This window comes from Garra rufa, chromosome 7, assembly GCF_049309525.1.
Source record: "Garra rufa chromosome 7, GarRuf1.0, whole genome shotgun sequence".
Classification (NCBI taxonomy): domain Eukaryota; kingdom Metazoa; phylum Chordata; class Actinopteri; order Cypriniformes; family Cyprinidae; genus Garra; species Garra rufa.
This window is the reverse complement of record NC_133367.1, coordinates 32580428-32608007: the sequence shown is the minus strand read 5'-3', so window position 1 is coordinate 32608007 and position 27580 is coordinate 32580428. Positions and strand designations below refer to the sequence as shown.

The window sequence follows — 27580 nt, the reverse complement described above, 5'->3', positions numbered from 1 at the left end:
TAACACTATTTCACTCTCATTTATGTCCTAAACTATAAAACATATGTATTTTTCTATTTTCAAAATGCCCTGTTGACAGACAAACAATTTCATGTAATCAGCTTCTGATTCACTGCAACGAGACATAAATAAATTGAGAAACAGCAGAATGTCCTTGCTGATTAGTTTATTTGGCTCATCTACCTTCAATAACTTCAATTCCAGTATTTTTGTATTTGATCTTCCCATACAAAGAGCACTTCATGTTTGCACAGAGTATTTGCTTTGCAATGATTCAGTCTGCTGAGTATGTAAAATGTGTTACGACAGCAGTTCCAACTGACCTACATCACAACATCACACTGCAGGTTGTTTTTCAAATAAACATCATGCAGCACACAAAAGTCCTGCCCAGAACTGGTAAATATTGTTGAAGACTTAGTTTGGTAAGTTTCTTCATCTTCCAGTGTTAGCAAACTAACAGATTGGGGAAAATGAAATCAAGTCTTGCTTTTTTATGCCTTTGGATATGCTTCATTGTTGACGTTTCTCGATCAAATGGTAAGGCATTTCTTCTTTAAATGAATAACTAAATGAATTGCATACAAATATTACAGAAATCTCATTGTTATGTAACTGTTTATCAGGTTGCTCTGAGATCCCAGAGGTAGAGCATGCAGTAGTTTCTGAAAGTTCCAAGAAAAACACTTACTCTGATGGTGATAGACTTGAATACAATTGCATACTTGGCCATGCCTCTCCGATAAAAATCATCTATACGTGTAGCAATAATAGATGGATGAAATGGCGTGGTGATAAATGTTCACGTGAGTATATAAGACACAGACTGCTGTAAAATACATTTAAATCTAGTTGTATGCATTTGATGTAACTCATCATGTAATACTTTCATTGGCCTTCAAAAGCTTAATTCTTAGAACTTCGAATTGTATCTTTTGCTTCTGATTTATCATCAGTCAAACGCTGTGAGTCACCTGAAGATATCCCAAATGGTCGTTACTCTATTGAAAGTGGTAGAAGCTTCGTTTTTGGGACGATCATTAAGTATATCTGCAATGAAGGGTAAGTAAGTCTGTACATATTTAGACAGAGTTGTTTGAAAAAGTAATCTTATGAGATATATTTTTCAAGCTACCAGATGATGAGTCGATTTGACACCAGAACATGTCGAGATGGTGGATGGGACAATCAATTACCTGCATGTGAAGGTACAGAAAAATCACCTCAACCCTTAAGGGTGTATTCACACCTGTCTTGTTTGGTTCAATTGAATCAAACTCGAGTTCGTTTCTTTCTTGGTGCGGATCTTTTGGCCAGGTGTGAATACAGCAATCGCAAACAACCGTACCGAGATCCAGCTGAAGACATGGTCTCAGTCCGGTTTCAAATGAACTCTGGTACAGTTGAATGGATGAATCAATGAATGGATGACCTTAAGCACACATGTGGTTTTGTTCAAAAATCAACACTGTATTTGGTCCAGACCAAAGCAAGTGAACTACACTCTTAAAAATAAAGGTGCTTTAAAAGGTTCTTCATAGCACTGCCATAGAAGGACCATTTTTGGTTCCACAAAGAACCATAAAGTCAAAGAACCATCTCTTTCTTACCTTTTTATAATCTGAAGAACCTTCTTTCACCACAAAGAACCCTATGAAACAGAAAGGTTCTTCAGATGTTAAAGGTTCTTTAAGGAACCATTTAAACAAAAAAAAAAAAGGTTCTTATGGCATCGTGAAGCACCTTTATTTTTGAGTGTAGCAATAAATAAACTGTCCGAAAGGGGGTTTTCACCGCGATACCAAAGAAGAATAATTTTTGGCTCCCCAAAGAACTTTTCAAATCTTAAAAGAACCATGTTTTCTTAGTGTGAAGATTTTAATAATCTCAAGAACATTTTTCCACCATAAACAACGTCTAGGTTACGTAGGTAACCCTCGTTCCCTGAAGGAGGGAACGGAGACGTTACATGGGAATTCGCTTAGAATCCAATCATATCTGAGCCTTATACAAAAGGCCAATGAAAATTGGCGAGTGGCATTTGCATGACGCGCCACGCCCCGTACATACGGGTATAAATAGCGACGTCATGCGCCAGTCAGACAGGTTCTTCGCTGAGGAGCCGGGTTGAGCCGGCGTCAGCGCGACGACAGGGACGTGGCAGGGGATGTAACGTCTCCGTTCCCTCCTTCAGGGAACGAGGGTTACCTACGTAACCTAGACGTTCCCCTTCAGTCGAATCACTTCGACGTTACATGGGAACTGACCCTATGGAACAAGCCACGTCCCTGCGCCGCGTTACGCAACGACTGAAGCAGGGGTTGGGGGGGCGGAGACATGAATTCTGTCCATGTGAAAATAAGAAATTCAATATATCCATAAGGGGTTTAGGGATATACGAGGAAAACAGAGGCCTTCTGGTTGACCCCTGGAGAAATATAAGAAAAAGATTGCCACAGCCTGCGGGCGAAGGAGACCCGGCAGGAGCACAGTCAAGAGCTACTCCGCATCTAGCCCAGACTGCGGGGCATGGAGGACCCAGGTTCGCCGGAGGGAACATACTGGGAGATAGCGCACGGATCCACGAGGGAATGGTGCAGCAAGCCGACACTAGCCGTCCTCCCGATCACCTGTCAGAACTCGGGAGGAAACGGCCTCTAAGCGAAGGTTGTAAAACCTGGCGAAGGTATTTGGTGTCGCCCAGCCGGCAGCTCTGCAGATGTCCGCTAATGAGGCGCCATGTGCCAACGCATAGGAAGATGCAACACTCCGTGTGGAGTGGGCATGCAAACCTAAGGGGCAAGGCTCTCCCTGATATAAGTAGGACAGGGAGATGGCTTCTACCACCCAATGCGCCAACCTCTGCTTGGAGACAGCATTTCCTTTCTGCTGACCTCCGAAGCAGACAAAGAGCTGCTCAGTGCGTCTGAAGTGCCGAGTGCGGTCTACGTAAGTGCGCAGAGCACGGACTGGGCACAACGAAGCTATAGCTGGGTCTGCCTCCTCCAAGGGCAGAGCTTGCAGGTTCACCACCTGATCGCGGAAAGGCGTGGTGGGAACCTTGGGCACGCAACCAGGCCGGGGTCTCAGAATGACGTGAGAATCGCCGGGCCCGAACTCAAGGCACGCTTCGTCGACAGAGAAAGCTTGTAGATCCCCCACCCTCTTGATGGAGGCCAACGCGGTCAGGAGCGCTGTCTTTAAGGACAGAAATTTCAGCTCAACTGAGGCGAGGGGCTCGAAGGGAGGTCCCCGCAGGCCCTGGAGGGCGACGGAGAGGTCCCAAGAGGGTACGAGGCGCGGTCTGGGAGGGTTAATCCTCCTAGCGCCTCTGAGGAATCTCACGACCAGAGAGTGCTTACCTAGGGATGATCCATCCACTGCATCGTGATGTGCGGCAATAGCGGCAACATACACTTTGAGAGTCGAAGGGGACAGCCTGCGCTCCAACTTCTCTTGCAGGAAGGAAAGCACTACTGCAATCGTGCATCTCTGTGGGTCTTGTCCTCGTGAGGAACACCAGTCGACGAACAGACCCCACCTCAGTGCGTACGCCTGCCTCGTAGAGGGGGCTCGGGACTGAGTGATGGTCTCTATCACGGCCTGAGGAAGGCCGGCGAGGTCTGTAGCGTCCCGTCCAGGAGCCAGACGTGCAGGTTCCATAGATCTGGACGTGGGTGCCAGATTGTGCCCATCCCCTGAGAAAGAAGGTCCTTCCTCAAGGGGATTTTCCAGGGAGGGGCTGCCGCGAGGGAAATGAGTTCTGGGAACCAGGTCCTGGCAGGCCAGTATGGGGCGACCAGGAGAACCTGCTCCTCGTCCTCCCTGATCTTGCACAGGGTCTGTGCAAGGAGGCTCACTGGGGCAAAGGCGTACTTGGGCCCCGGAGGCCAGCTGTGAGCCAGAGCGTCCCTGCCGAGGGATACCTTGTTGAGGGAGAAGAACCGCTGGCAGTGGGAGGATTCGGGGGAGGCAAACAGATCTATCTGGGCCTCCCCGAAATGACTCCAAATCAGCTGGACAGTCTCGGGGTGGAGTCGCCATTCTCCAGGGAGGGTGGACTGCCGTGAGAGCTGATCGGCTGCACGGTTGAGTTCCCCCGGAATGTGAATGGCTCGTAGCGATCTCAGCCACGTTTGACTCCAGAGGAGCAGACGGCAGGCGAGTTGTGACAAGCGACGGGAGCGGAGGCCGCCCTGGCGGTTGATGTAGGCCACAGTCGCAGTGCTGTCGGTACGCACAAGCACGTGCTTCTGACGCAATGTCGGTCGGAAGCGACGAAGGGCCAGAAGCACAGCCAGCAACTCGAGGCAATTGATGTGCCACTGCAGTCGAGGTCCTGTCCAGGAGCCCGAAGCTGCTTGCCCGTTGCACACAGCACCCCAACCCGTGGTGGAGGCATCCGTGTAAACCACGATGTGCCTGGACACCTGCCCCAGGGGTACTCCGGCCTGGAGAAAGGCAGGGTCTGACCATGGGCTGAATAGGCGGTGACACTGCGGGGAAACGCCAATCCGGAGTGTGCCACGGTGCCATGCCCGTCTCGGGACTCGGTCGTGTAGCCAGTGCTGAAGCGGTCTCATATGAAGCAAGCCCAGCGGCGTGATCGCGGCTGCAGCTACCATATGCCCCAGGAGCCTCTGAAAAGTTTTTAGAGGAACCGCTGTCTTGTGTCTGAATAACTCTAGACATCTGAGCACCGACTGAGCGCGCTCGTTGGTGAGGCGGGCTGTCATGTCATGCTCTGAGCAGGGCCTACCTTCTTCCCAGGTTCCCGCGCTGGCGACAGACAGCTCCGTATCCGGCTCCGAGAGGGCATCCTGGTGCCGCCCGGAACGGGAACACGGGGCCGAGGCCCCGGAGGTGAAGGAAATTGCTCTTTTATTGAAGTTGTGGGTACCGCCGACCCGTGGGCCGGCGGCAGCGTTAAAGTGCACAACAACCCCCGGCCCTCCACCGGGAGCGGGGACGTAGATGTTCTCGTCCCCTGAAGAACAAACTTCTCCACCTCCGGGTTGCCCGCGTCAGGGACGTTTCGCGGCTCTTTTGCGGGTGTTCTTTGCAGGTCCCTGAGAGGCGGGCGGCGCCCCGCCCCCGCGGCCGGCTCGACGTCGGGCCGTCTCCTTCTTGGGTTCAGCAGGCGACGGAGCAGGTTTGGTGGGGGCCGCGGGGGGGCGCCCTCGGCGACGAGCGTAGGGAGGCTGAGCCACCGGCGGCGGGATGGGTTTGGACTCGCGGCGGGGCAGGATGTGTTGGATGGCCTCCCTCTGCTTCTGGACTGCCGAGAACTGCTGGGCAAAGTCCTCGACAGTGTCGCCGAACAGGCCACTCTGGGAGATAGGAGCGTCAAGAAAGCGAGCCTTGTCGACGTCTGCCATCTGGGCCAGAGTGAGCCATAGGTGGCGCTCCTGGACCACGGCTGTGGACATCACCTGACCAAGGGAACGCGCCGTGACCTTCGTTGCCCGTAGGGCGAAGTCGGTGGCGGCGCGGAGTTCTTCCATAACCCCCTGGTCGGGACCACCCTCGTGCAGCTGTTTCAGGGCCTGGGCCTGATACACTTGAAGGATCGCCATAGCATGCAGGGCGGTGGCGGCCTGTCCAGCGGCGTGGTAAACGCGGCCCGCAAGGGCGGACGAGCGCTCGCACGCCCTGGACGGGAGATGCGGACGATCCCTCCAGGTGGCAGCGCCGCGTGGGCACAAGTGCACCGCCACAGCGCGCTCAACCCGGGGAATCGCTGCATACCCCCTGGCCGCCCCGCCATCGAGGATGGCGAGGGGAGAGGAGCTGGGGCGGGGCCGTGATGAGAAGGGGGCCCGCCAGGACTTCGTCAGCTCCTCGTGCACCTCCGGGAAGAATGGGACCGAGGGAGAGCGTGATGGGGCCGCGGGGACCCTCCCCAGGAACCAGTCATCCAGCCTAGAGGGATCGGCCGGGGGCGCCTGGGGCACCTCCAAACCGATCCCCCTGGCGGCCCGGAGAAGCATAGTCGACAGCTCGACGTCCACCTCAGACGGAGCGGCCACCTCTGCAGGGGGTCGCGCCGCCGAAGCGTCCGCCTCACCGACCGACTCTCCCTCTGATGCTGCGGTCGACATCTCATCCTCCGCAGGAGCACCGAAGGAGATGCTCAGCCCACTGGGCGGGGAAGCGTACTGCTCCGGGAACTCGACGGGACCATGCTGTGTGACAGAAGACCGCAGGGCTTTCTGGGCCGGCGGTGCGTTCTGCACGGTGACTGTTAAGTCCCCCCCGCGGTGGCCGAAAAGCATTGGCGGCTTAACGACGGACCGCGGGAGGAAGACGGGGGGAGCCGCCTCGCGAACGAGCGGCGGGACTTCAGCATGGTCATGCATTCGCAATGAATGCATTCACCATCCATGAACGCTGCCTCAGCGTGCTCACTCCCCAAACACGTGAGGCAGTGATCATGTCCGTCCGCAGGAGGGAGGAAACTACCGCATCCTGAAGCGCACGGCCGAAAAGCCATTCTGAAAAGAACGTCTTTTTCAGCCGTGAGAAATTGCTCTTTTAGCTCCTGGTCTGCCCAGGGAAAAAGCCGTGGGGCGGCTGTGCACTCAACGGGACTCTCTCGCTGGTAAGCAGTGCGGCTGTAATGGCCGTGAAAACGGCAGCCCGCAGGAGATCGCTGACGGCTGCCAAGGATAAGCTCTTTTAGTTTCACTTTGCAGCACGTCAGGAGAGAGAGCAGGAACTCTTTTGAAGAACTCTTTGTAGATTTTTAGATGTCTCACAGAGAGAAACAGCAGGCTCAACATCAGAAAGGATCTGAAGCGAAGAAGCTGTCTGACTGGCGCATGACGTCGCTATTCATACCCGTATGTACGGGGCGTGGCGCGTCATGCAAATGCCACTCGCCAATTTTCATTGGCCTTTTGTATAAGGCTCAGATATGATTGGATTCTAAGCGAATTCCCATGTAACGTCGAAGTGATTCGACTGAAGGGGAACCTTTTGTGCAATGGGTAGGTTCTTTATGGAACTGAAGATTCAATAAAGAACCATTATTTTTAATATAGCAAAGGGTACATTTAGCCCTGTATTTTCAACAAATGGCAGATGACATCAGATATTTCTTTATATTGTGAATATCCTGGCAGTCTGATATAACTGTTATGGTCGTTATGCCATCTGATTTTTTTAGAGGCATCATGTGAACGAAAGACCCCAGAGGGAAACATCAAAGTGGAGGGACTCCCTGATTCCCCAGAGGACTTGATCCGATATGGACACAGGTTGACATTTTCATGTGTTGGCTCAGGACTAATGTTAAAAGGACAGAAAGAAATCACCTGCCAGTCAAATGGACAATGGAGTAGCCCATTTCCTACATGTGTTGGTAAGGTCACAGATTTTAACTATTTTTATTTGAGTAAATCTCTCATATGAGAGTAATCAAACTTCCTAATAGTAGAGATTTCATGGGACGTCATGCTGTCAGAAAACTTTGGTGGAATCAAGGACTTTTCAGAGCCCTAATGGGGAATATTAATTAATATTAAATTAATTAGCAACCCCTAATGGTAAATGATGTAACTACTAGAGTCTTTTTCCATTAACAGCTATTAAATGTACCTGTGTATTCTGATGAAATAAAACCACCGGATTGAATTTTACATGAGGTTATGAGGGATAGACGTGTAACACTGCTTGTACATTTGATTATGTTAATCCACAGTGGAAGTTAGTAGCACAGTTGCTCCCAAACACTGCACCACATACATTCTAAAAGTTTCAGAGTGGATAAATACGTAACCAATTGTTTGATTTCTCTAGAGGCAGAATGTCCTTTACAGCGGAGTAGAACAGAAGACTTAAAAATTTACGGACTCCCTGATATTGAGGGTCCCGTCAAACCTGGACACAGGCTAACTTTTTCATGCACTAGAGAAGGGATGGGATTAAATGGACCAAGACAAATCATCTGCAAGTCAGATGGAACATGGAGCAACCCTTTTCCCAAATGTGAAGGTAAACACATACAAAAGTAAGTCTTCTGATTGGCTAAAGGTAGATCTGTTGTTCACATGGAAGTTGCATGCTGCTTCCACCAGATCACCAAATGCACCCACTTTAAGTCAAATAATTTATTAAAGAAAAAGAAAACAAAAGTAACAATAATATTAACAAGTAGTGACATCAGGGTGACCCTAGGCCAAAATATGTTCCTGCCTCCTAATCACAAAAAAGTTTAACAAAATAAATGGCAGGTCATCCCTACGCTCCAAAAGCATTAAAATAATACACAACAAATGAAAGTGGTCAGTTCAAAGTTGACAACAAGTACAGAACACTTAAGTATCACAAATTAACAATTCTAAATAGCGGTCACTTCTACAGCATGATATCTTAAGTAGAATATATAGTCTCTAGAGCAGGGGTGGGGAATGTTTCAACACAATGTAAAATATTACGCTCAAATGGCTCCCTGAAAACTAGGACAAGTTTAAGAGGTGCAGGGGAAATAATCTGATTAGGCTTCCCGACAATTTGGTACATATTAGATCGGCAGTATTTCGTGACATCAAATTTTATGACTTTATGACCAGGCCGAAAAGTTTTAGCAATGCCTAGATGACCAGCGACATTATTAAGCGCAACAGTCAACACCTGCTAACGAAAACATTTGGGAAGACTACCTGAAATTTTTTTTTTAGCTTTCTCTGAAAGGCTGAATCAACCTCGTCTTTTGTTACTGCAGAATCTCTGCAACATGAGAGTAATGGATCGGGATCATGTTTTTGCTCAACAGCAAATGATGTATGATCAATGGGCATTAAATCATCAGCAATTCATCAATTTCAGACAGGGGATAGTGACGTAAATAGGAACTTATTTAAAGCTTGTGTAAGAGAATTCTCAATGACTTCAAGAAGGGAAAGTTCTTTTCCACCGCCAAGTCATTTCCAACAATCATGGAAACTCCCTTCACAGGTATCTGAGATCCCAGAGCTATTTTCACAAAACTAGTTATCAGATCAGAATGAATATGAATTCCTTCTCCAATTTCAGCTCCATGCACTAGAACATCAGTGCTCATATTGAGCTGTTCCTGTATCACGCAACAAAGTAACAGGGACTTCACCGACAAACAGCCGATAAACAGCTCAAAAATGCTGATTTTGAATCTTCACTAACCATTCATACAAAACCAACACCCTTTGTTTATTTATATTTACTTTTATTTTTCAGAATGGGGCATGCTGTCAAAAAAATTAACACATTCATTCAAATTCATTCTTTTAAAGGGAGTGCTCATAATCTCAGTTTGTATAAAAGACACCTGTCCACAGAAGCAATCAATCAGTCAGATTCCAAACTCTCCACCATGACCAAGCATGTCAGGGACAAGATTGTAGACCCACACAAGGCTGAAATGGGCTACAAGTCCATTGCCAAACAGCTTGGTGAGAAGGTGACAACAGTTGTTGCGATTATTCGCAAATGGAAAAAACACAAAATAACTGTCAATCTTCCTTGGTCTGGACCTCAATGCAAGATCTCACCTCATGGAGTTTCAGTGATCAGGAGACTGGCGGGGAATCAACCCAGAACTACACGGGAGGATCTTGTCAATGTTCTCAAAGCATCTGGGACCATAGTCACCAAGAAAACAATTGGTAACACACTATCCTGCAGTGCCCGCAAGGTCCGCCTGCTGAACACTGCACATGCACAGGCCTGTCTGAAGTTTGCCATTGAACATCTGAATGATTCACAGGAGAACTGGGTGAAAGTGTTGTGGTGAGATGAAACCAAAATCAAGATCTTTGGCATCAACACAACTCGCCGCGTTTGGAGGAGGAGGAATGCTATTACCTCAAGAACACCATCCCCACTGTCAAACATGGAGGTGGAAACATTATGCTTTGGGGGTGTATTTCTGCTAAGGGGACAGGACAAGTGCACCGCATCAAAGGGATGATGGACGGGGCCATGTACAATTGTCAAATCATGGGTGAGAACCATTGAAAATGGGTCATGGATGGGTATTCCAGCATGACAATGACCAAAAACACACGGCCAAGGCAACAAAGGAGTAGCTCAAGAAGAAGCACGTTAAAGTTCTGTAGTGGCCTAGCCAGTCTCCAGACCTTAATCCCATAGAAAATCTGTGGAGGGATCTGAAGGTTCGAGTTGCCAGCTGTCAGCCACGAAACCTTAATGACTTGGAAAGGATCTGCAATAAGGAGTAGGACAAAATCCCTCCTGAGATGTGTGCAAACCTGGTGGCAACTACAAGAAACATCTGAACTCTGTGATTGCCAACAAGGGTTTTGCCACCAAGTACTAAGTCACGTTTTGCGAAGGTGTCAAATACCTATTTCACTCATTAAAATGCAAATCAATTTATAACTTTCTTGAAATGCATTTTTGCTTTTGTTGTTATTCTGTCTCTCACTGTTCAAATAAACATACCATTAAAATTATAGACTGATCATTTCTTTGTCAGGAGGCAAATGTACAAAATCAACAGGGGATCAAATAATTATTTTCCCCACTGTATGACATTCATTATAATGGGTTTATCTGAAGATTGTTTTAAGTTCACTTAAATTAGAAGTTGTTAATGTCTAATAAATTGATAGCTCTTATAATGTAATGTTGAATGGCTATAGTCGATGGTTAATTTATATTTGGTGGAAACTGTATTGTTTTTTGTTAATTTTTCATGAAATTTTATTGGCCATGACACCCAAATTTGGGTTTAAATTTGAACTTAGCTGTTATTAAACTGTTCTTCTCTGCTTTATTCCAGTAAAACTATACCAGCTATCTTTTAATAAAGACTGAATTTTATTTCTTCATCTACAGACATTGCCTGTGAGGCTGAAGAACTCATCAATGTTGACATTTTAATTGGACATCCAGGTACTGCTCCACCTTATAAACCTGGACATATTTTAGTTTTTCACTGCAGTAATGTCCACTTGAAGATGCATGGACAACGAACAATTGAATGTCTGTCAAATGGAAAATGGGATTACTCATATCCCAGATGTGAAGGTATGAAGCAGTACTGTAATAATGTTATTTTCTTTACATTTTTACAAAATGTTGCAATGTTTAATGTATAAGGTATAACAAAAATATATTAATTATCTTCTTGATACAAACAAAATGAAAGGCGTACAATCAAAAAAGGTAATGACAACATTAACATCCATGTGTTATTCATTATAACATCTCTTCCTCATACATCAACATTCACACATAAACCCTGTCCCAGTCTGGCAATTACTTTAAGATTTAGTTTGCTGTTGATAATTTTAAGAATCTCTAAGAGAGTTGATTACTAGACTGAAAGACCATTTAAAGGCCTTTGCAGGTGGTTTGAGTTAATCAGCTGATTAGAGTGTGGCACCAGGTGTCTTCAATACTGAACCTTTTCACAATATTCAAATTTTCTAAAATACCGAATTGGGGTTTTCATTAGTTGTCAGTTATAATCATCAAAATTAAAAGAAATAAACACTTGAAATATATCAGTCTGTGTGGAATGAATGTATACAAGTTTCACTTCTTAAATGGAATTAGTGAAATAAATTTTCTCTTTTTGAAGATATTCTAATTATATGACCAGCACCTGTATATGTGCACAAATCAATCGGCACATACAGCGGCCTCAGCAAGAGTATGAACTTTTTGGTAATTCAAGTACACCACTTTTTTATCTGTCAAAGAATTATTAAAATTCTCAATTAAAACAAGTTCACGAAGCTGCTTTAAATTAGGCATTTAATTTCTGTCGTTCACTTAGATGTGTAAAATGGCAAGCAAAACGTCTTGGTTATGTATGGTAACCCTCGTTCCTTGATGGAGGGAATGGAGACATTGTGTCGAGTGTACGTTTTGATCCGTACTGTATCCGTACTCCCCAGCAGCATCGGAGGGAGGGCCACGACTTGATGGACGGCAAATCGGTGGGGAAACACGATTTGGTTGCATTCCTTAAAGGGGTCATCCGGTGCCACATGCACTTTTACAAGCTGTTTGAACACAACCACCCTAGAATGACAAAGATCCACCAAGTAGTTTTCTTTTAATTAAGTAAAATAATTTGCCTCTTCTCATACCGAGACATAATCAGATGCCTGTCATTGTGGCGTAACACCAACAGAGACTGCTCCTGCGATAGTTTATAGACAGTAGTGTTTTAGCATAGACCCGCCCCGAGTGAGAAGTAAACTGACAGCACTGAGGGAATGTGGCCGCCAATCTACCTAAATGGGTTCATGTTTACGCGAATCATTTCTCACCATACTGCTTTAAAAACAAGGGTCAGTATAAAGCAGTTTTTGCGAAGCTGCTGCTGAAAAATGGGTCTGTAACTATTTGTGTTCTTGCTTCATCTCCACCAGAAGAAGTGAGTGTAATTTCTTTTTATATGAATCTTTGCTAATCGCCTATTAAATAATGTGCTAAAGTTAGTGCGTTTCACGATGAATGCGGCTAAAGTGTAACTTACACTCTCAGAGAACATGGTTATGTCGTCTTCTCTATGTACATTCGTCTCAATATAATTCATAATCGCAGGTTTATAATGAACAATGCATTAAGGTGATTGTCTATTTACAAACTGTGTACGTTGTAGTAAAACTACATTAAGCTTAGCTTTGTAAGGCTAGTAAGGTTTAAAACGGTATCTGTTAATGATTAAGATGTCATGTACAATTATTTTTAATTGTTTTGGATCAGTTATAACTGCATTAAGAATGATAACGTTAACATTAACTGCATATGAGTAAAGACCATAACACTCACATTTTTGTATTTCAATATTGGGACGGGGTAAGTTATGTTACGTATACCTCAGTAAACACATCGCGTTCATCTCTATATCTCAGTAAACACATCGTGTTCGTATCTGTCTCAGTACACTACCCTGACATACCCTTATACAAAGATAAATCAAAGTGACATTAAGTTTATTAACCATTCAGACACGTCCAGTATAAGCCGTAATTGCAGAACTTCTTTGCGGGTGTTATCTTGTTTCGGTTCCAACTCCAGTTTTTAAATTACATTTTAAATGGATGGGGTTGTACAGTGTCTTCAAAGCCCCACAAGAGCCATTTTCCCCCAACTGTTGTCTAGGCAACACCACGTGCGCTATGTAATGACACGCCCCACAGAACTGGGGGGCGGGGTGAGCAGAGGTTCATATCATTTAAAGGGCCAGGTACTGATATTGCTTGCTGAGTACAGAGGCATTTTTTACCAGGTAAAATGGTGTTTTTTTTTACACTATCATAGAGAATTTTTAATCAAAGTATATTACAAACTTTCATTAGGACCCTAATACATCATATTAACTTGTGGAAAATGGGCATCCTATGACCCCTTTAAGGTCCGTGGAGGTCGAACCCTACCAGGCTGCGCATTATCCCCTCTTGGGATCTGTCTGTGGTTCTTCAGGTAGACCATACAGAGAGATCCATCAGAGCAACTTCAATCAGAGTCAGTCGATCTTAGTGCCCTCTCTGTTAGATGGCCCTCCAGTCTAAGCTCACTTCTCTCTAGGAGTGGGAGACATTCAAGACCTCTCCGTTTACGATTCATGCTTAGAATTTGGGCCGGCAGACTCTCACATCATCCTGAGACCCCGGCCTGGATACGTGCCCAAGGTTTCCACAACTCCCTTCAGGTGGTGACTTTGCAAGCTATCCCTTCCCAGGAAGGGGACCCCAAACTCTCTTGTTATGCCCAAGACTGTACCCTACACTTATTTTAAATGTTCTCAGAATTCAGACATTCTGAACAGCTCTTTGTCTGTTTTGCTGGACAGCAGAAGGGGAACGCTGTCTCCATGCAAAGGATCTCCCACTGGATTGTGGATGCGATCAAGGCCCACTGGGAGTCAGAGGAGTAGCTGCTTCAGCAGCTTTGGCGAACAGGGCCTCTCTAACAGACATCCGTAAAGCTATACCTAACACATTTGCCACAGGTTTAATAATCTGCGGATGGAGCCAGTGTTCCCTTCCGGGAACTCTACACTGCGTCCTGAGACACTTTGGGGGAACGCCATTGGCGGGCCGCACTCTGAGTCATGTCCAACGTCCAATGAGAAACGGGAGTGACGTCACAGGCGCGGTGACGTCATCGACCAGGAAGTATATAAGCACGTGCGTTTGAAGCTGGCGTCAGCTTTTGTCATTCAGCGAGAGCGCTCTGTGTTATTGTCTGTCTGATCTGCAGTTTGCTGTTTTTTAGTGCCAGTTTGCACTACTTTTATTTGAGCAAAATGCCAGGGGGAAAACGTTCTTTTAAGAACGCACGTTCTAAGGCGGTTCAGCAGCCACATAGAAAGTGTGTCCCTCCCTGCCAACGTTTCATTGTTGGTGGGGATACACACGATCTATGTGTGGTCTGCTTGGGAGCGGAGCATGTTAGGTCAGCCCTTGAGGGGGTTGGCTGCCCGCAGTGCGAGCGAACGCCGCTGCGGTTGCTCCGTTCCCGGAAAGCCCTCTTTGAGGAGGGGGCTTTCACTAACGTTCCCCGTGGGTCTGGCCCCGCTTCCGCTGAGGCGGAGCGGCAGCTGCACTCATGGGGTTCGCAGGTAGATCTGCTGGAGGGAGTTGAGACGGGTGATCCCCTATCTCTCTCCTTACCCAGCGGATCGTATGACCTCCTCTTGGATGAGGAAGCCCGCACTGCGGTTCCTTCCCTCCAAGAGGAGGAGTCAGCGCTCCTTCTGTCTTCCTCCGAGGAGGTTGATGTTGAGAGCGTTGACACCCCACAACCGCCCCCCCCATTCACCCCAGTACGGGGAGCAGCCCCAGCCGCAAGCTAGCTCCTCGCACCGGGGTGCACAGAAAAGGAGTGTTGCTACCCGCACCCCTCCGGCTAAGCCTAGAGGGCGGGTTCAGCAACACTCCAAACCGGGGTCCTCTAAGACTAGGCCGGACCTGAGGGTCGTCCTTCAGTCAAAGAGGACCTCAGCTAAACGGCCCTGATGGTTGTGGCTCAGGGCCGATGAGGGCAGCCCCTCTCGAAGACTTAGGTGCTTCACCGCCTCTGAGGAGTACGGTGACCACCTCTCTTCGGGGCCCTCAGGAGATTCGTCAGCTAACCCTGCCGGTGTTACAGGGCGCGGCAGTCTCCCGCGAACATCTTTCTCCGGTCTTTCCGCCCGGAAACGTAGCGGAACCAGAGAGTTCGCCACCCCCACGGGGGTTTCCAGAGCGCTTACTTCAGGTGCATCCTGCCAGTTCGCTGTTACAGGCCACCGAGGTAGCTCTCCAAATAAATCCAGAAACCAGCCTTGAGAGGTTGGTTCCCTTAGTAGAATTTCTGGCAGCGTGGAAACTACTGCCAAATATTTCTATGTGGGTCCTGCGTACTGTAGAGAAAGGCTATCGCATTCAATTCGGCGCCAAGCCGCCACCTTTCAGCGGGGTATTTCCTACTCTGGTAGGCCCCGAGCAGGCTCTGGTATTGGAACAGGAAGTGAGTACTCTCCTGAGGAAGGAGGCCATCGAGGTGGTCCCTCCTCAACACAGAGAATCCGGGTTCTACAGCCGGTACTTCATTGTTCCCAAGAAGGATGGGGGCCTGCGGCCCATTTTAGATCTCAGACAGCTAAACCTCTCAGTAAGAAAACTGAAGTTCAAAATGTTGACTGTCAGACAGGTCGTGTCTCAAATCAGGTCCGAGGACTGGTTTGTCACGAGAGATCTGAAAGACGCATACTTTCACGTCTCCATCCTTCCTCAACACCGGAAGTTTCTCAGGTTCGCTTTCAGGGGCAAAGCTTACCAATACAGAGTTCTTCCGTTCGGCCTAGCGCTCTCTCCCCGAACTTTCACGAAGTGTGTGGATGCTGCTCTGGCTCCACTGCGACTCCAGGGCATCCGCATACTCAACTACATAGACGACTGGCTCATCCTAGCCAGTTCGGAACAGTTAGCAGCTCAACATCGAGATGTTGTTCTTGCTCACATGAAAAAGCTGGGGTTGAGACTCAACGCCAAGAAAAGTGTGCTGTCTCCATTACAGAGAACCACTTATCTAGGTGTAATCTGGGATTCGACCACGATGCAGGCACGATTGTCACCTGCTCGGATCGAGTCGATCCTTACTGCAGCAAATGCGGTCAAGCTAGGCCTGCTACTCACTGTCAAACAGTTCCAAGTACTGTTAGGTCTTATGGCAGCTGCATCCAACGTGATACCTCTTGGACTGCTGCACATGAGACCACTGCAGTGGTGGCTCAAAACCAAAGGGTTTTCCCCGAGGGGGAACCCATTCCGCAAGATCAAGGTCACGCGGCGCTGCCTACGTGCCTTAGTCATGTGGAAAAAGCCCTGGTTCCTATTACAAGGTCCAGCGCTGGGAGCTCCTTGCCGCCGCGTCACGCTAGCGACAGATGCATCCCTCACCGGGTGGGGAGCGGTCATGAGTGGCCGCTCCGCCCAAGGCCAATGGAACGACCAGCATCACTCCTGGCACATAAATTGCCTAGAAATGTTGGCAGTGTTCCTGGCTCTGAAGCATTTCCTTCCAGACCTGAGAAACCGTCACGTGCTGGTCCGCACAGACAACACGGCGGTGGTCTACTATATAAACCACCAGGGAGGTCTGCGTTCACGCCCCTTATACAAGCTGGCGTGCCAGATCATCCTGTGGTCACAAGGGAAGCTTCTCTCATTGAGAGCAGTTCACATTCCTGGACGTCTCAATGTGGGAGCAGACGTCCTGTCGAGGCAGGGGCTGAGGCCCGGGGAATGGATGCTTCACCCTCAGGTGGTGAAGCAGATATGGAGAGTCTTTGGTCAAGCCCAGGTGGACCTCTTTGCGACTCAGGAGACATCGCAATGTCCCCTTTGGTACTCTCTAGTTCCTCCAGCTCCTCTCGGACTGGATGCCATGGTACAGACGTGGCCGAGGCTTCGTCTGTACGCTTTTCCCCCGATCGCTCTGCTCCCGGGAGTTCTGGAAAGAGTGCGCCGGTACGGAGTACGGCTGCTGCTAGTAGCCCCGTACTGGCCGGCCCGAGTATGGTTCTCGGATATAATCGCCCTCCTCGACGGCTCTCCATGGGAGATTCCTGTCAGGAGCGACCTTCTTTCTCAGGCTGGGGGCGCAATATGCCACCCCCACCCAGAGAACTGGAAGTTATGGGTGTGGCCCCTGAGGGGGCACAACTCATAGAAGCTGGTCTCTCAACCGAGGTTGTTGAGACCATCCTTCAATCCAGAGCTCCCTCTACGAGGAAACTTTATGGCCTAAAGTGGAACCTGTTTGCGTCATGGTGTCATGAACGCCGCTTAGACCCAGTCCACTGCCCGGTTGGTACAGTGCTGGAGTTCCTGCAAACTCGTTTGTCCGCTGGGTTAGCTCACTCCACCTTGAAGGTGTACGTGGCGGCTATATCGGCTTACCACGCCCTTCATGGCGGCCTTTCAGTGGGCAAGAACCCCCTGGTCTCACGTTTCCTCCGCGGTGCACTCAGGCTGAGGCCTCGTGCAAGACCGAAAGTCCCTACATGGGACTTAGCTGTGGTGTTGGAGGCGCTGTGTAAGCCTCCCTTCGAGCCTCTGGAGGAGGCCTCCGATCGGATGCTTACCCTAAAGACAGCACTGCTGCTGGCGCTAACGTCTCTCAAGAGAGTCGGGGACCTGCAGGCCCTTTCAGTGGCCCCTTCTTACATTGACTTTGCCCCAGGGTTGGCCAAAGCATTCCTTTACCCACGAGCTGGGTACGTACCCAAGGTCCCATCAGCGACACCACAGCCAATAACGCTCCAAGCGTTTTACCCTCCTCCATTCGTGGAGTACGACCAGAGGAAGTATAACTTAATGTGTCCAGTAAGAGCACTGGACACTTATGTCCACAGAGCTGCCCTGTGGCGTAAATCAGAGCAACTTTTGGTCTGTTACGGCCCCCCTAAGAGGGGGTGCCCGGCTTCCAAGCCTACTATCAGTAAGTGGATCATTGATGCCATCTCTACTGCCTACGAGTCCTCTGGTCTCCCATCCCCGATGGGAATCAAGGCTCACTCAACTAGAGGCATTGCAGCCTCTAAAGCTCTGATGGCAGGTGTCCCGATCCAGGACATCTGCAGTGCGGCGGGTTGGTCCTCACCTCTAACGTTCGTCAGATTCTACGAACTAGACCTCAGAGTCACTCCTGGCTCAGTCGTCCTTCAGCCCTAGCATTGCTAGGCCTAGAGGTGCTTAGGCGCTTTTCCTCTATGGAGGAAAAGGATTTCTACCCTCTCGACCTGGCAGTCCTCCAGACGAGAGGTGTGATATCCTGCCTCGCGTGCCCGAGGGCCGAGGCCTGTGCTCCTCTTGTCTGGTGGTTGATCACAGACAGAGATGTTTTCTAGTGTCCTGGCGGTCCACCAGGCACTTCTTGTGTCCCCCTTGTTCTGGCCGTAGCGCAGACAAAGGACTACCACTTCTCCTCGTGTGCCTGAGGGCCGAGGAGCATTTCTCCCCCTGCACTGGTCTTGTGACAGGCAGCGGTCGAGAACCCTAGCCTCGTGTGCCTGAGGGCCGAGGCTCATCTATCCCTCTTGTCTGGTGGTTGATCACAGACAGAGATGTATTCCAGTGTCCTGGCACGTTCACCAGGCACTTCTTGTGTCCCTCTTGTTCTGGCCGTAGCGCAGACAAAGGACTACCACTTCTCCTCGTGTGCCTGAGGGCCGAGGAGCATTTCTCCCCCTGCGCTGGTCTTATGACAGGCAGCGGTTGAGAACCTTAGCCTCGTGTGCCCGAGGGCCGAGGTTTATTTATTCCTCTTGTCTGGTGGTTGATCACAGACAGAGATGTATTCCAGTGTCCTGGCACGTTCACCAGGCACTTCTTGCGTCCCTCTTGTTCTGGCCGTAGCGCAGACAAAGGACTACCACTTCTCCTCGTGTGCCTAAGGGCCGAGGAGCATTTCTCCCCCTGCGCTGGTCTTATGACAGGCAGCGGTTAAGAACCCTAGCCTCATGTGCCCGAGGGCCGAGGTTTATTTATCCCTCTTGTCTGGTGGTTGATCACAGACTGAGATGAATTCCAGTGCCCTGGCAAGATCACCAGGCACTTCTTGTGTCCCTCTTGGTCTGGCCGTAGCGCAGACAAAGGACTACCACTTCTCCTCGTGTGCCCAAGGGCCGAGGAGCCTTTCTCCCCCTGCACTGGTCTTGTGACAGGCAGCGGTTGAGAACCCCAGCCTTGTGTGCCTGAGGGCCGAGGCTCATTTATCCCTCTTGTCTGGTGGTCGATCACAGACAGAGATGTATTCCAGTGTCCTGGCACGTTCACCAGGCACTTCTTGCGTCCCTCTTGTTCTGGCCGTAGCGCAGACAAAGGACTACCACTTCTCCTCGTGTGCCTAAGGGCCGAGGAGCATTTCTCCCCCTGCGCTGGTCTTATGACAGGCAGCGGTTGAGAACCCTAGCCTCGTGTGCCCGAGGGCCGAGGTTTATTTATCCCTCTTGTCTGGTGGTTGATCACAGACAGAGATGAATTCCAGTGCCCTGGCAAGATCACCAGGCACTTCTTGTGTCCCTCTTGGTCTGGCCGTAGCGCAGACAAAGGACTACCACTTCTCCTCGTGTGCCCAAGGGCCGAGGAGCCTTTCTCCCCCTGCACTGGTCTTGTGACAGGCAGCGGTTGAGAACCTTAGCCTCATGTGCCTGAGGGCCGAGGCTCATTTATCCCTCTTGTCTGGTGGTTGATCACAGACAGAGATGCATTATCACTCGCGTCCTGGCAAGATCACCAGGCGGAGTTTCCATAGTGTCTCATCAGGTAAGTATTCCAGACACTGGATTATGCTAACCTCGTGTGCCCGAGGGCCGAGGTACATTCTCTCCCTCTTGTCTGGTGGGCTCCACAGACAGAGATGTATTATCACTCATGTCCTGGCAAGTTTCCCAGGCTGAAGTGTACCAAGACACAACTTTTCCACCCTTGGCCTAGCAGACAAAAACTGGGCAGGGCCTTGGAAATTATGGGGGCGTTGATACCTCGTTCCCCAAAGTGTCTCAGGACGCAGTGTAGAGTTCCCGGAAGGGAACGTCTCAGGTTACGTATGTAACCCTGGTTCCCTGAGGGAACGAGACACTGCGTCTCGGACCATAATTCCCGCATCCCTGCTGCGCTCGCTTCATTCCTATAAGCCGACGCCAGCTTCAAACGCACGTGCTTATATACTTCCTGGTCGATGACGTCACCGCGCCTGTGACGTCACTCCCGTTTCTCATTGGACGTTGGACATGACTCAGAGTGCGGCCCGCCAATGGCGTTCCCCCAAAGTGTCTCAGGACGCAGTGTCTCGTTCCCTCAGGGAACCAGGGTTACATACGTAACCTGAGACGTTTTCCAGAGTCGTAAATGCAAGCTCTACAACTCAGGAGACTGGTATGGTGTAGAACGTGCTATAGCTCTTCCCCCGAAGGAGATTATGCTCCTTCAGTTCAGTCTGTGTCCTCATGTAAACCCTGAACTACTCCTTCCATCTCTCTAGCCAAGTTCGGCAAAGGAACTGGCTATAAGAACCCAATACAAGGTAGGTTACCTCATTTGGACTCTTGTATTTGGGTTTGTGCTCCATATGTAGTGGCTCCTCTTGTGTATTTTGCACCCTACATTCTCTAAGATTTGGTGTTTCCCCTGAGGATTTGTCTCTAGATTTTGAGTTCTGGTAGTCTCTCCTTATGTGTGGATCCCTTGTTCCCTGATTAAGGGGACGGAGACGTCCTTCATACCACAACTCCGGACTGCCTCTGAGTGGGTTGAGATGCTTCTCGACTCCTCAGAACAGAAGAAGTGAGCAGATGCCTCTCTGGCTATTTATACCCGGATGCCCGGGGTGTGGCCAGCTATGCAAAATCTGCACACCCAATTTTATTGGCCTTTTCTCAATGATGTCAGAGGTGTTTGGGCTTACACTCGGCACCACTTATCAAAGAGAACACACTTTTCATATGCAAACTCAAAAGTGTAATTGGCAGTTTTTTTACGTGAACAAAGTTTTTGATGATAAGCTTCGGGGACAAGCTCATAGACCCTTTACACGGCAGACTTAACCTTATCATAGTCTAAACTATCAGCCTTTTCAGTTAAACGACATTGCAACAAAAGAGGCCAGACCTAATAGGCGATGAAGAAGGCATAGGCAATGAAGAATTAGAAGTCTGATGTAAATCCTGACCAGTCTGGGACCAGCCTATGTCTAGAGCTCACACTGCCTAAAGTACAGAGGTTATGAAGTGTGCTTGATGCTTAATTTCCAAATCTATTTTTTTTATTGGACAGTGAGTTTTAAATCTTCTGTACCTCACCAAATGATTGAAGCACATCACCACTTGAACAGTCCTCTTTCTTACTCGTATCTTTCTCTGCACTCCTAACATCACTCTCAGAAGTTGAACCGTTTAAAATGAACGTTCATTTATAATGCATGTCTGAATTTAGTTTGTTCATTTTCTATGAAAGTTCATTGATCATAAAATCCAAAATTGGGTCCAAATTTACAGTGAAATTATCTGTCCTTAAACTGCTCCGCTCTGTTTTATTCCAGAATAATAAGGATTGTCTTTTATTTCTTCATCTGCAGAAGTTACCTGTGAGGCTGAACAACTCATTAATGTTGACTTTTTAATTGGACATCCAAGTACTGCTCCACCTTATAAACCTGGACATATTTTAGTTTTTCGGTGCATTGATGTAAACTTTAAAATGCATGGACAACGAACAGTTGAATGCCTGTCAAATGGAAAATGGGATAACCCATATCCGAAATGTGGAGGTATGAGGCAATATATAAAATTTGCTTTAAACATTTTTACAAAATGTTGAGATGTTTATCATGTATAAAAAAAATATATGAATTATAGTATTGATACAAAAAAGTGAAAGAAAATCAAAAATGCTTATTGTAACATAAAATCCAGAGGGAACAGGAACTCAGACAAGGGCAGAGACAACCATTACACATTTAACAACCGACAAGGCACAGAGAAAACACAAGGACTATTTATACACAGGGCAGGGGGAATGATCTAATGAGTAACCGTGGAAACTAACGAGGAAGTGGGTGTGGTCAAATGAGTGTCCATGGTAACAAATAGGGGAGCAGAGAGGCAGTGAAGCAGAAAACAATGGGGCACAGAAACTACAAAATAAAAGTCCTTAAACACAGACACAGAAAACACAGACCAGACTCATGACATAGCCCCCCTCAAAGGAGCGGCTTCCAGACGCTCTAAACAGAAACTCAAGTCCGGGAGGGAGGAGCAGCTCAAGCAGAACAGGGGGAGGGGTGGGGGGCCAGGTCCATGTGAGGGAAGATAAACAGGGGACTGAAGCGGAGCGGGAGGCCAGGGTGGAGTCGGCCAGATGGGAGTAGCTGAGGACCACCATAGCAGGGCAGATGGCACCAACGGTCCCCACGGTGGAGCAGAGGACCACCAGATCATGACGGGTGATCTCCATGGCGGAACAGGAACCCTCAAGGGTGGAGCAGAAGCCCACCAGGGCGGAGCAAACGAAGCCCACCAGGGCGGAGCAGACGGACCAGGAGCCCACCAGGGAGAAGCAAACGGAGCAGGAGCCCACCAGGGCGGAGCAGACGGAGCAGGAGCCCTCCGGGGTGGAGCAGGTGGCGTAGGAGCCCTCCAGGGCGGAGCAGGAGGCGGAACAGCCCTCCAGGGCGGAACAGGTGGCGTAGGAGCCCTCCAGGGCGGAACAGGAGGCGCAGAAGCCCTCCAGGGCGGAGCAGGAGGCGGAGCAGCCCTCCGGGGTGGAGCAGGTGACTTAGGAGCCCTCCAGGGCAGAGCAGGAGGCGGAGCAGCCCTCTGGGGTGGAGCAGGTGGCTTAGGAGCCCTCCAGGGCGGAGCAGGAGGCGGAACAGCCCTCCAGGGCGGAACAGGAGGCGCAGGAGCCCTCCAGGGCGGAACAGGAGCCCTCCAAGGCGGAACAGGAGGCGCAGGAGCCCTCCAGGGCGGAACAGGAGGCGCAGGAGCCCTCCAGGGTGGGGCAGCCAGCCGTGTCATGGACTGGGACCTAGTGAGAGCAGAGACAGAGGAGGCAGACAGAGCAAGGAGAGAAGCAGAGAGTTCATGGGAGAACGCGGCCTCCATAGCCATGACTAGGCAGATAGGAACTTCAGGAACGGCTTTCTTGGCCGTTACAGGGCAGACAGAGATTTCTGGAACGGCCTCAATAGCCGTGACAGAGACGACAGGGAGCCTAGGCGGCGCAGGCAGAGCAAGGAGCCCTGGCGGTGCGGGCAGAGCAGGGAGCCTTGGCGGTGCAGGCAGAGCAGGGAGCCTTGGTGGAGCTGGCAGAGCAAGGAGCCTTGATGGAGCTGGCAGAGCAGGGAACTCCGCTATGCATGCCACCTCCGAAGGAGGTATAGGCGTAGCGGACATGTGGACAGATGAGCCCTCTGAGACGCAGTGTGCAGCCCACACACTCAGAATGACGATGGCCATCGTGGGCAGTACGGTGGTTAATGGAAGGCCCATCGGGTTTGTGGGCATGTGGCTTGGGAGCGTTGGCTCTGCGTGGCTTGGGAGCATTGGCTCTGCGTGCCTTGGGAGTGAAGGAACAGCTGTGACTTGATTGGACGTGACTGGTATAGTTGCTGGCTTGGCTGATGTAGTTTTGGCAGATGCTAGTTTGGCTGATGTAGCATTAGCAGTCGCTAGCTTGGCTGGTGCTGATAGTAAGAGACCGACTGATCGAGCTGACAGCAGTGGTGGGTCCTCCAAGCTTGGTATTAGCCTCTGATAAGTCACGCGAATGTGAGGGTGTGATGTAGCAACCACCATTTCATTAGTAATTTCGGGCATGGAGGTCATCTTGGGTGCAGGCTTGGGCATGGTGGCCATCTTGGGTGCACGCTCTGGCGTGGCGGCGGCCATCTTTGCGACAGGCTCTGGCGTGGCGGCCATCTTAGCAGCAGGCTCTGGCGTGGCGGCCATCTTTGCAGCAGGCTCTGGCGTGGCGGCCATCTTTGCAGCAGGCTCTGGCGTGGCGGCCATCTTTGCAGCAGGCTCTGGCGTGGCGGCCATCTTTGCAGCAGGCTCTGGCGTGGTGGCCATCCTGACCGGGAACTCAAGAACGGAAGCCATCTTATGAACGGGCTTTGGGACGGCGGCCATCTTGTGAACAGACTCGGGAAGGGCGGCCATCTTGTGAACAGACTCAGGAAGGGTGGCCATCTTGTGAACGGGCTTTGGGATGGTATCCGTCTTGTGAAGGGGCTCTGGGCTAGCAGACATCTTGTGAGCGGACGCGACCTCACCCACAGTAAACGGAGATTTGCAGTGAAACATGACAAAGTCAATAAACTGTGCGAGAGTCCAGCTGGGGTCTTCTTCAGGTAGGTTGAAACTGATTTCGGGGTCGAGTCCGCTCCAGAAGCACTCCTCGAGCATGGTCTCATCACACGGTGCCAGATGGCTATATCTGACAAACTCATCCACATAATACTCGATGGGTCGGCCGTCTTGAAATATGCTGCAGAGCACACTTACGGGGTTGATCAAACTTCCTGCTAGATCCATTTTTGTGGTCGGTTGTTCTGTAACGTTGCTGGAAGATACAAGGCGAAAGAGGATCTAGATGCAGTAGTTTATTGGGAATCCATGACAAAACAATAAAATCCAGAGGGAACAGGAACTCAGACAAGGGCAGAGACAACCATTACACATTTAACAACCGACAAGGCACAGAGAAAACACAAGGACTATTTATACACAGGGCAGGGGGAATGATCTAATGAGTAACCGTGGAAACTAATGAGGAAGTGGGTGTGGTCAAATGAGTGTCCATGGTAACAAATAGGGGAGCAGAGAGGCAGGGAAGCAGAAAACAATGGGGCACAGAAACTACAAAATAAAAGTCCTTAAACACAGACACAGAAAACACAGACCAGACTCATGACACTTATTGCAACATTAAGATCTATGCATTATTTATTAAAATATATATCATTCATACATCAAACATTCACACATAAACCCTGTCCCAAACTGATAATGACTTAAAAATGTTGTTCTTTCTTCATCTATAAGTAGTACAGTTGGGCACTAACCAGTCATTGTGGTATTTGTTAGTGTTTCTTCTCTCTCTCTCTCTCTCTCTCTCTCTCTCTCTCTCTCTCTCTCTCTCTCTCTTTTAAGTCACACATACCTATATCTTGTACAGAAATATTTTTTAAGCCAACCACAGTCAGTCAACCACATTTGGAGTAAAAAAGATCAACCCAGAGGGAAAAACTATTTTTAGGGCTAGAGAAAAAATTGCTCTAAAAAACATGGGTATTTTGGTAAAAAAGAAGCTAGCAATAATAATGGGAAGTGGGAGTATGAGCCTGTTTGTAAGATAAAGAAATGCTTCTGGATTTGGTGATGAACTCACTGCATGTTAGTAAAAGTATATTGATCTTGTTTCAGAGATTAGATGTGAAGTTCCACATGATCAGCATGTGAATAGACGATATGAATACTTCGGAGGGGATATGAAACTGGGAGAAAAACGAAATTACTATTGCGAGACTGGATATAACAAAATGGCAACAGAGGCCACATGTACACAAGATGGATGGACACCAAAACCACTGTGTGCTGGTATGTTCTGGTATTCAATCTCACAACATGCAAATGAATGCAATCTATAAAATAAAATAATAATAATAATAATTGTACAGTTGTGAGGTCTAGTATACATAATATACTATTTTTAGAATCTCTTCAACACATTAAACTATTTTCTTAAACATTTTATTAAAATGACCTCATATATGTATCATATTAGAGATTTACTAATGCCACGTTTTTCTTAGTGATTACAGTCACAGGGAAATGTGGGACACCACCAAGCATGGACAATGCAGATACAAAAGACATGACAAAAAATGAATACTATACAGGGGAGAAAGTTGAATACATCTGTTTTACTAAACACGTATTGTATCAGCGTCCACCTTTCTCCAAATACCTGACCTGCGAGCAGGGCCAATGGAGTGGGGATATTAAGTGTTTAAGTAAGTAAAAACACACTTCTCCATATATCATCTATATACAACATGATTTAATCATGTATTTGAAGTTGTAGGTTGTGATAATTAGTTAATGAATGTTGTGACACTGATAGAGACATGTTGGGTTTATTTCAGAGCCCTGTACAGTGACAGTGGAGATAATGGATGAAAGAGGTATAGAGTTGGCCCATGCTGATCAGCAAAAGATGTTCGCACGACATAATGAACACATCGGCTTTAAATGTCAGTGGGGCAAAGTTTCAAGAGGTGCTCCCCTAAGACAAAAGTGTAATGATGGATACATGGATTTGCCTCATTGTGTGCCACAGTGGAAATAAAATTAAAACAAAATCAAAGCATCGGCTGTAATACTAAGCACAAACAAATGGAGTAGATAAATAATTTTTCCCCCAAATCAATTTGTCTATTTTTGATTTCTTACAAGGAAAAATTCCAACACAACAAAAAATAAAGAAATGTTAAATATAATATTCTTCAGATGTGCATGTAATGAAAATGTTATTAACCATTAATCCTACATTTAACCTATATACTGCAGGTCAGTGCATGTATTTACTCATTGAAGAGTCTAATAAAACATCTATAAAAACGGATGCAGGCTCATCATGAGTGAAAAAGGTAACAAATACAGTTGTGCTCTACAGTGCAGTAAAACTCACTTTAAAGACTTTTCATTTATAAAGATGTCATGAAAAAATGTGCCAAAATTGTGTCTCCGGGTGGAAAACGAAGACTTTAAAGATGAAAATGACATGAAATTATCATTTGTTAGCTTAGTTGAGGGTATCAGCAGGATTTTTAAGCTCAAATTTAGAACTTTTAAGACCTGCAAAAATAAATAAGTTTTAACAAATAATAAACTATGCATTTCGGCCTTAAAACCATTTTTAAAAAGTCAAAAGTATCAATTATTATATTAATTTAAACAATTATCAATCAATTATTATATTAATTAAATAGCATAGAAATATATTTTACTATCTTAATTGTTTAGATTTTTATAATGCATTATCTTCTTTTCAATCCACCAGTTCACAAATACACCTCTGCATGTTTGTTTGGTAAAATATGGCTTGATTTTTACATTGGTCTGAACAGAAACAGCAGGCTTATTAAAAATGCACATTCATTCTCTGCCAGCAAGTGGCACTTTTATATATATTTAATAAAATCATAGCCTTTTGAAGCAATTCAACAAATTTAACACCTCTTGAAATCATAATTAAGACTTTCTTGCACCATTTAAGACTTTTTATGGAGTTGAATTTGATCCAAATAAATTTAAGACTTTTTAAGGACCTGCTGAAACTGCTTTTCGATTTATTATTAAATGACTATTATATCTAAATATAGTACTTTTACTGTGCTGAAGTATGAAGTATACAAAAGTGCAGGAAGTCACCAAGTCTCATGTAAATAAATAAATAAATAAATAAATAAATACAGGCCCAGACACCAACAGCCTAGAAGGGGTAATTATTTAAATACTCAAATAGAACAAATTACAAATTAAATAAGTTATTTATAATTGGTAAAATAT

General features: G+C 47.8%; 1 protein-coding gene across 1 annotated transcript; it reads left to right on the top strand.

Moving 5' to 3' along the window:
• Positions 1-366: 366 nt before the first annotated feature.
• Positions 367-26633, top strand: LOC141339296 (complement factor H-related protein 5-like). Its single transcript, XM_073844918.1, has 11 exons — positions 367-540; positions 627-806; positions 957-1062; positions 1132-1208; positions 7169-7363; positions 7801-7995; positions 10840-11031; positions 21586-21777; positions 25433-25606; positions 25822-26022; positions 26155-26633. The coding sequence occupies exons 1-11, from the start codon at positions 474-476 to the stop codon at positions 26355-26357; spliced, it is 1782 nt and encodes a 593-aa protein (XP_073701019.1). The 5' UTR covers positions 367-473; the 3' UTR covers positions 26358-26633.
• The last annotated feature ends 947 nt before the right edge of the window (positions 26634-27580 follow it).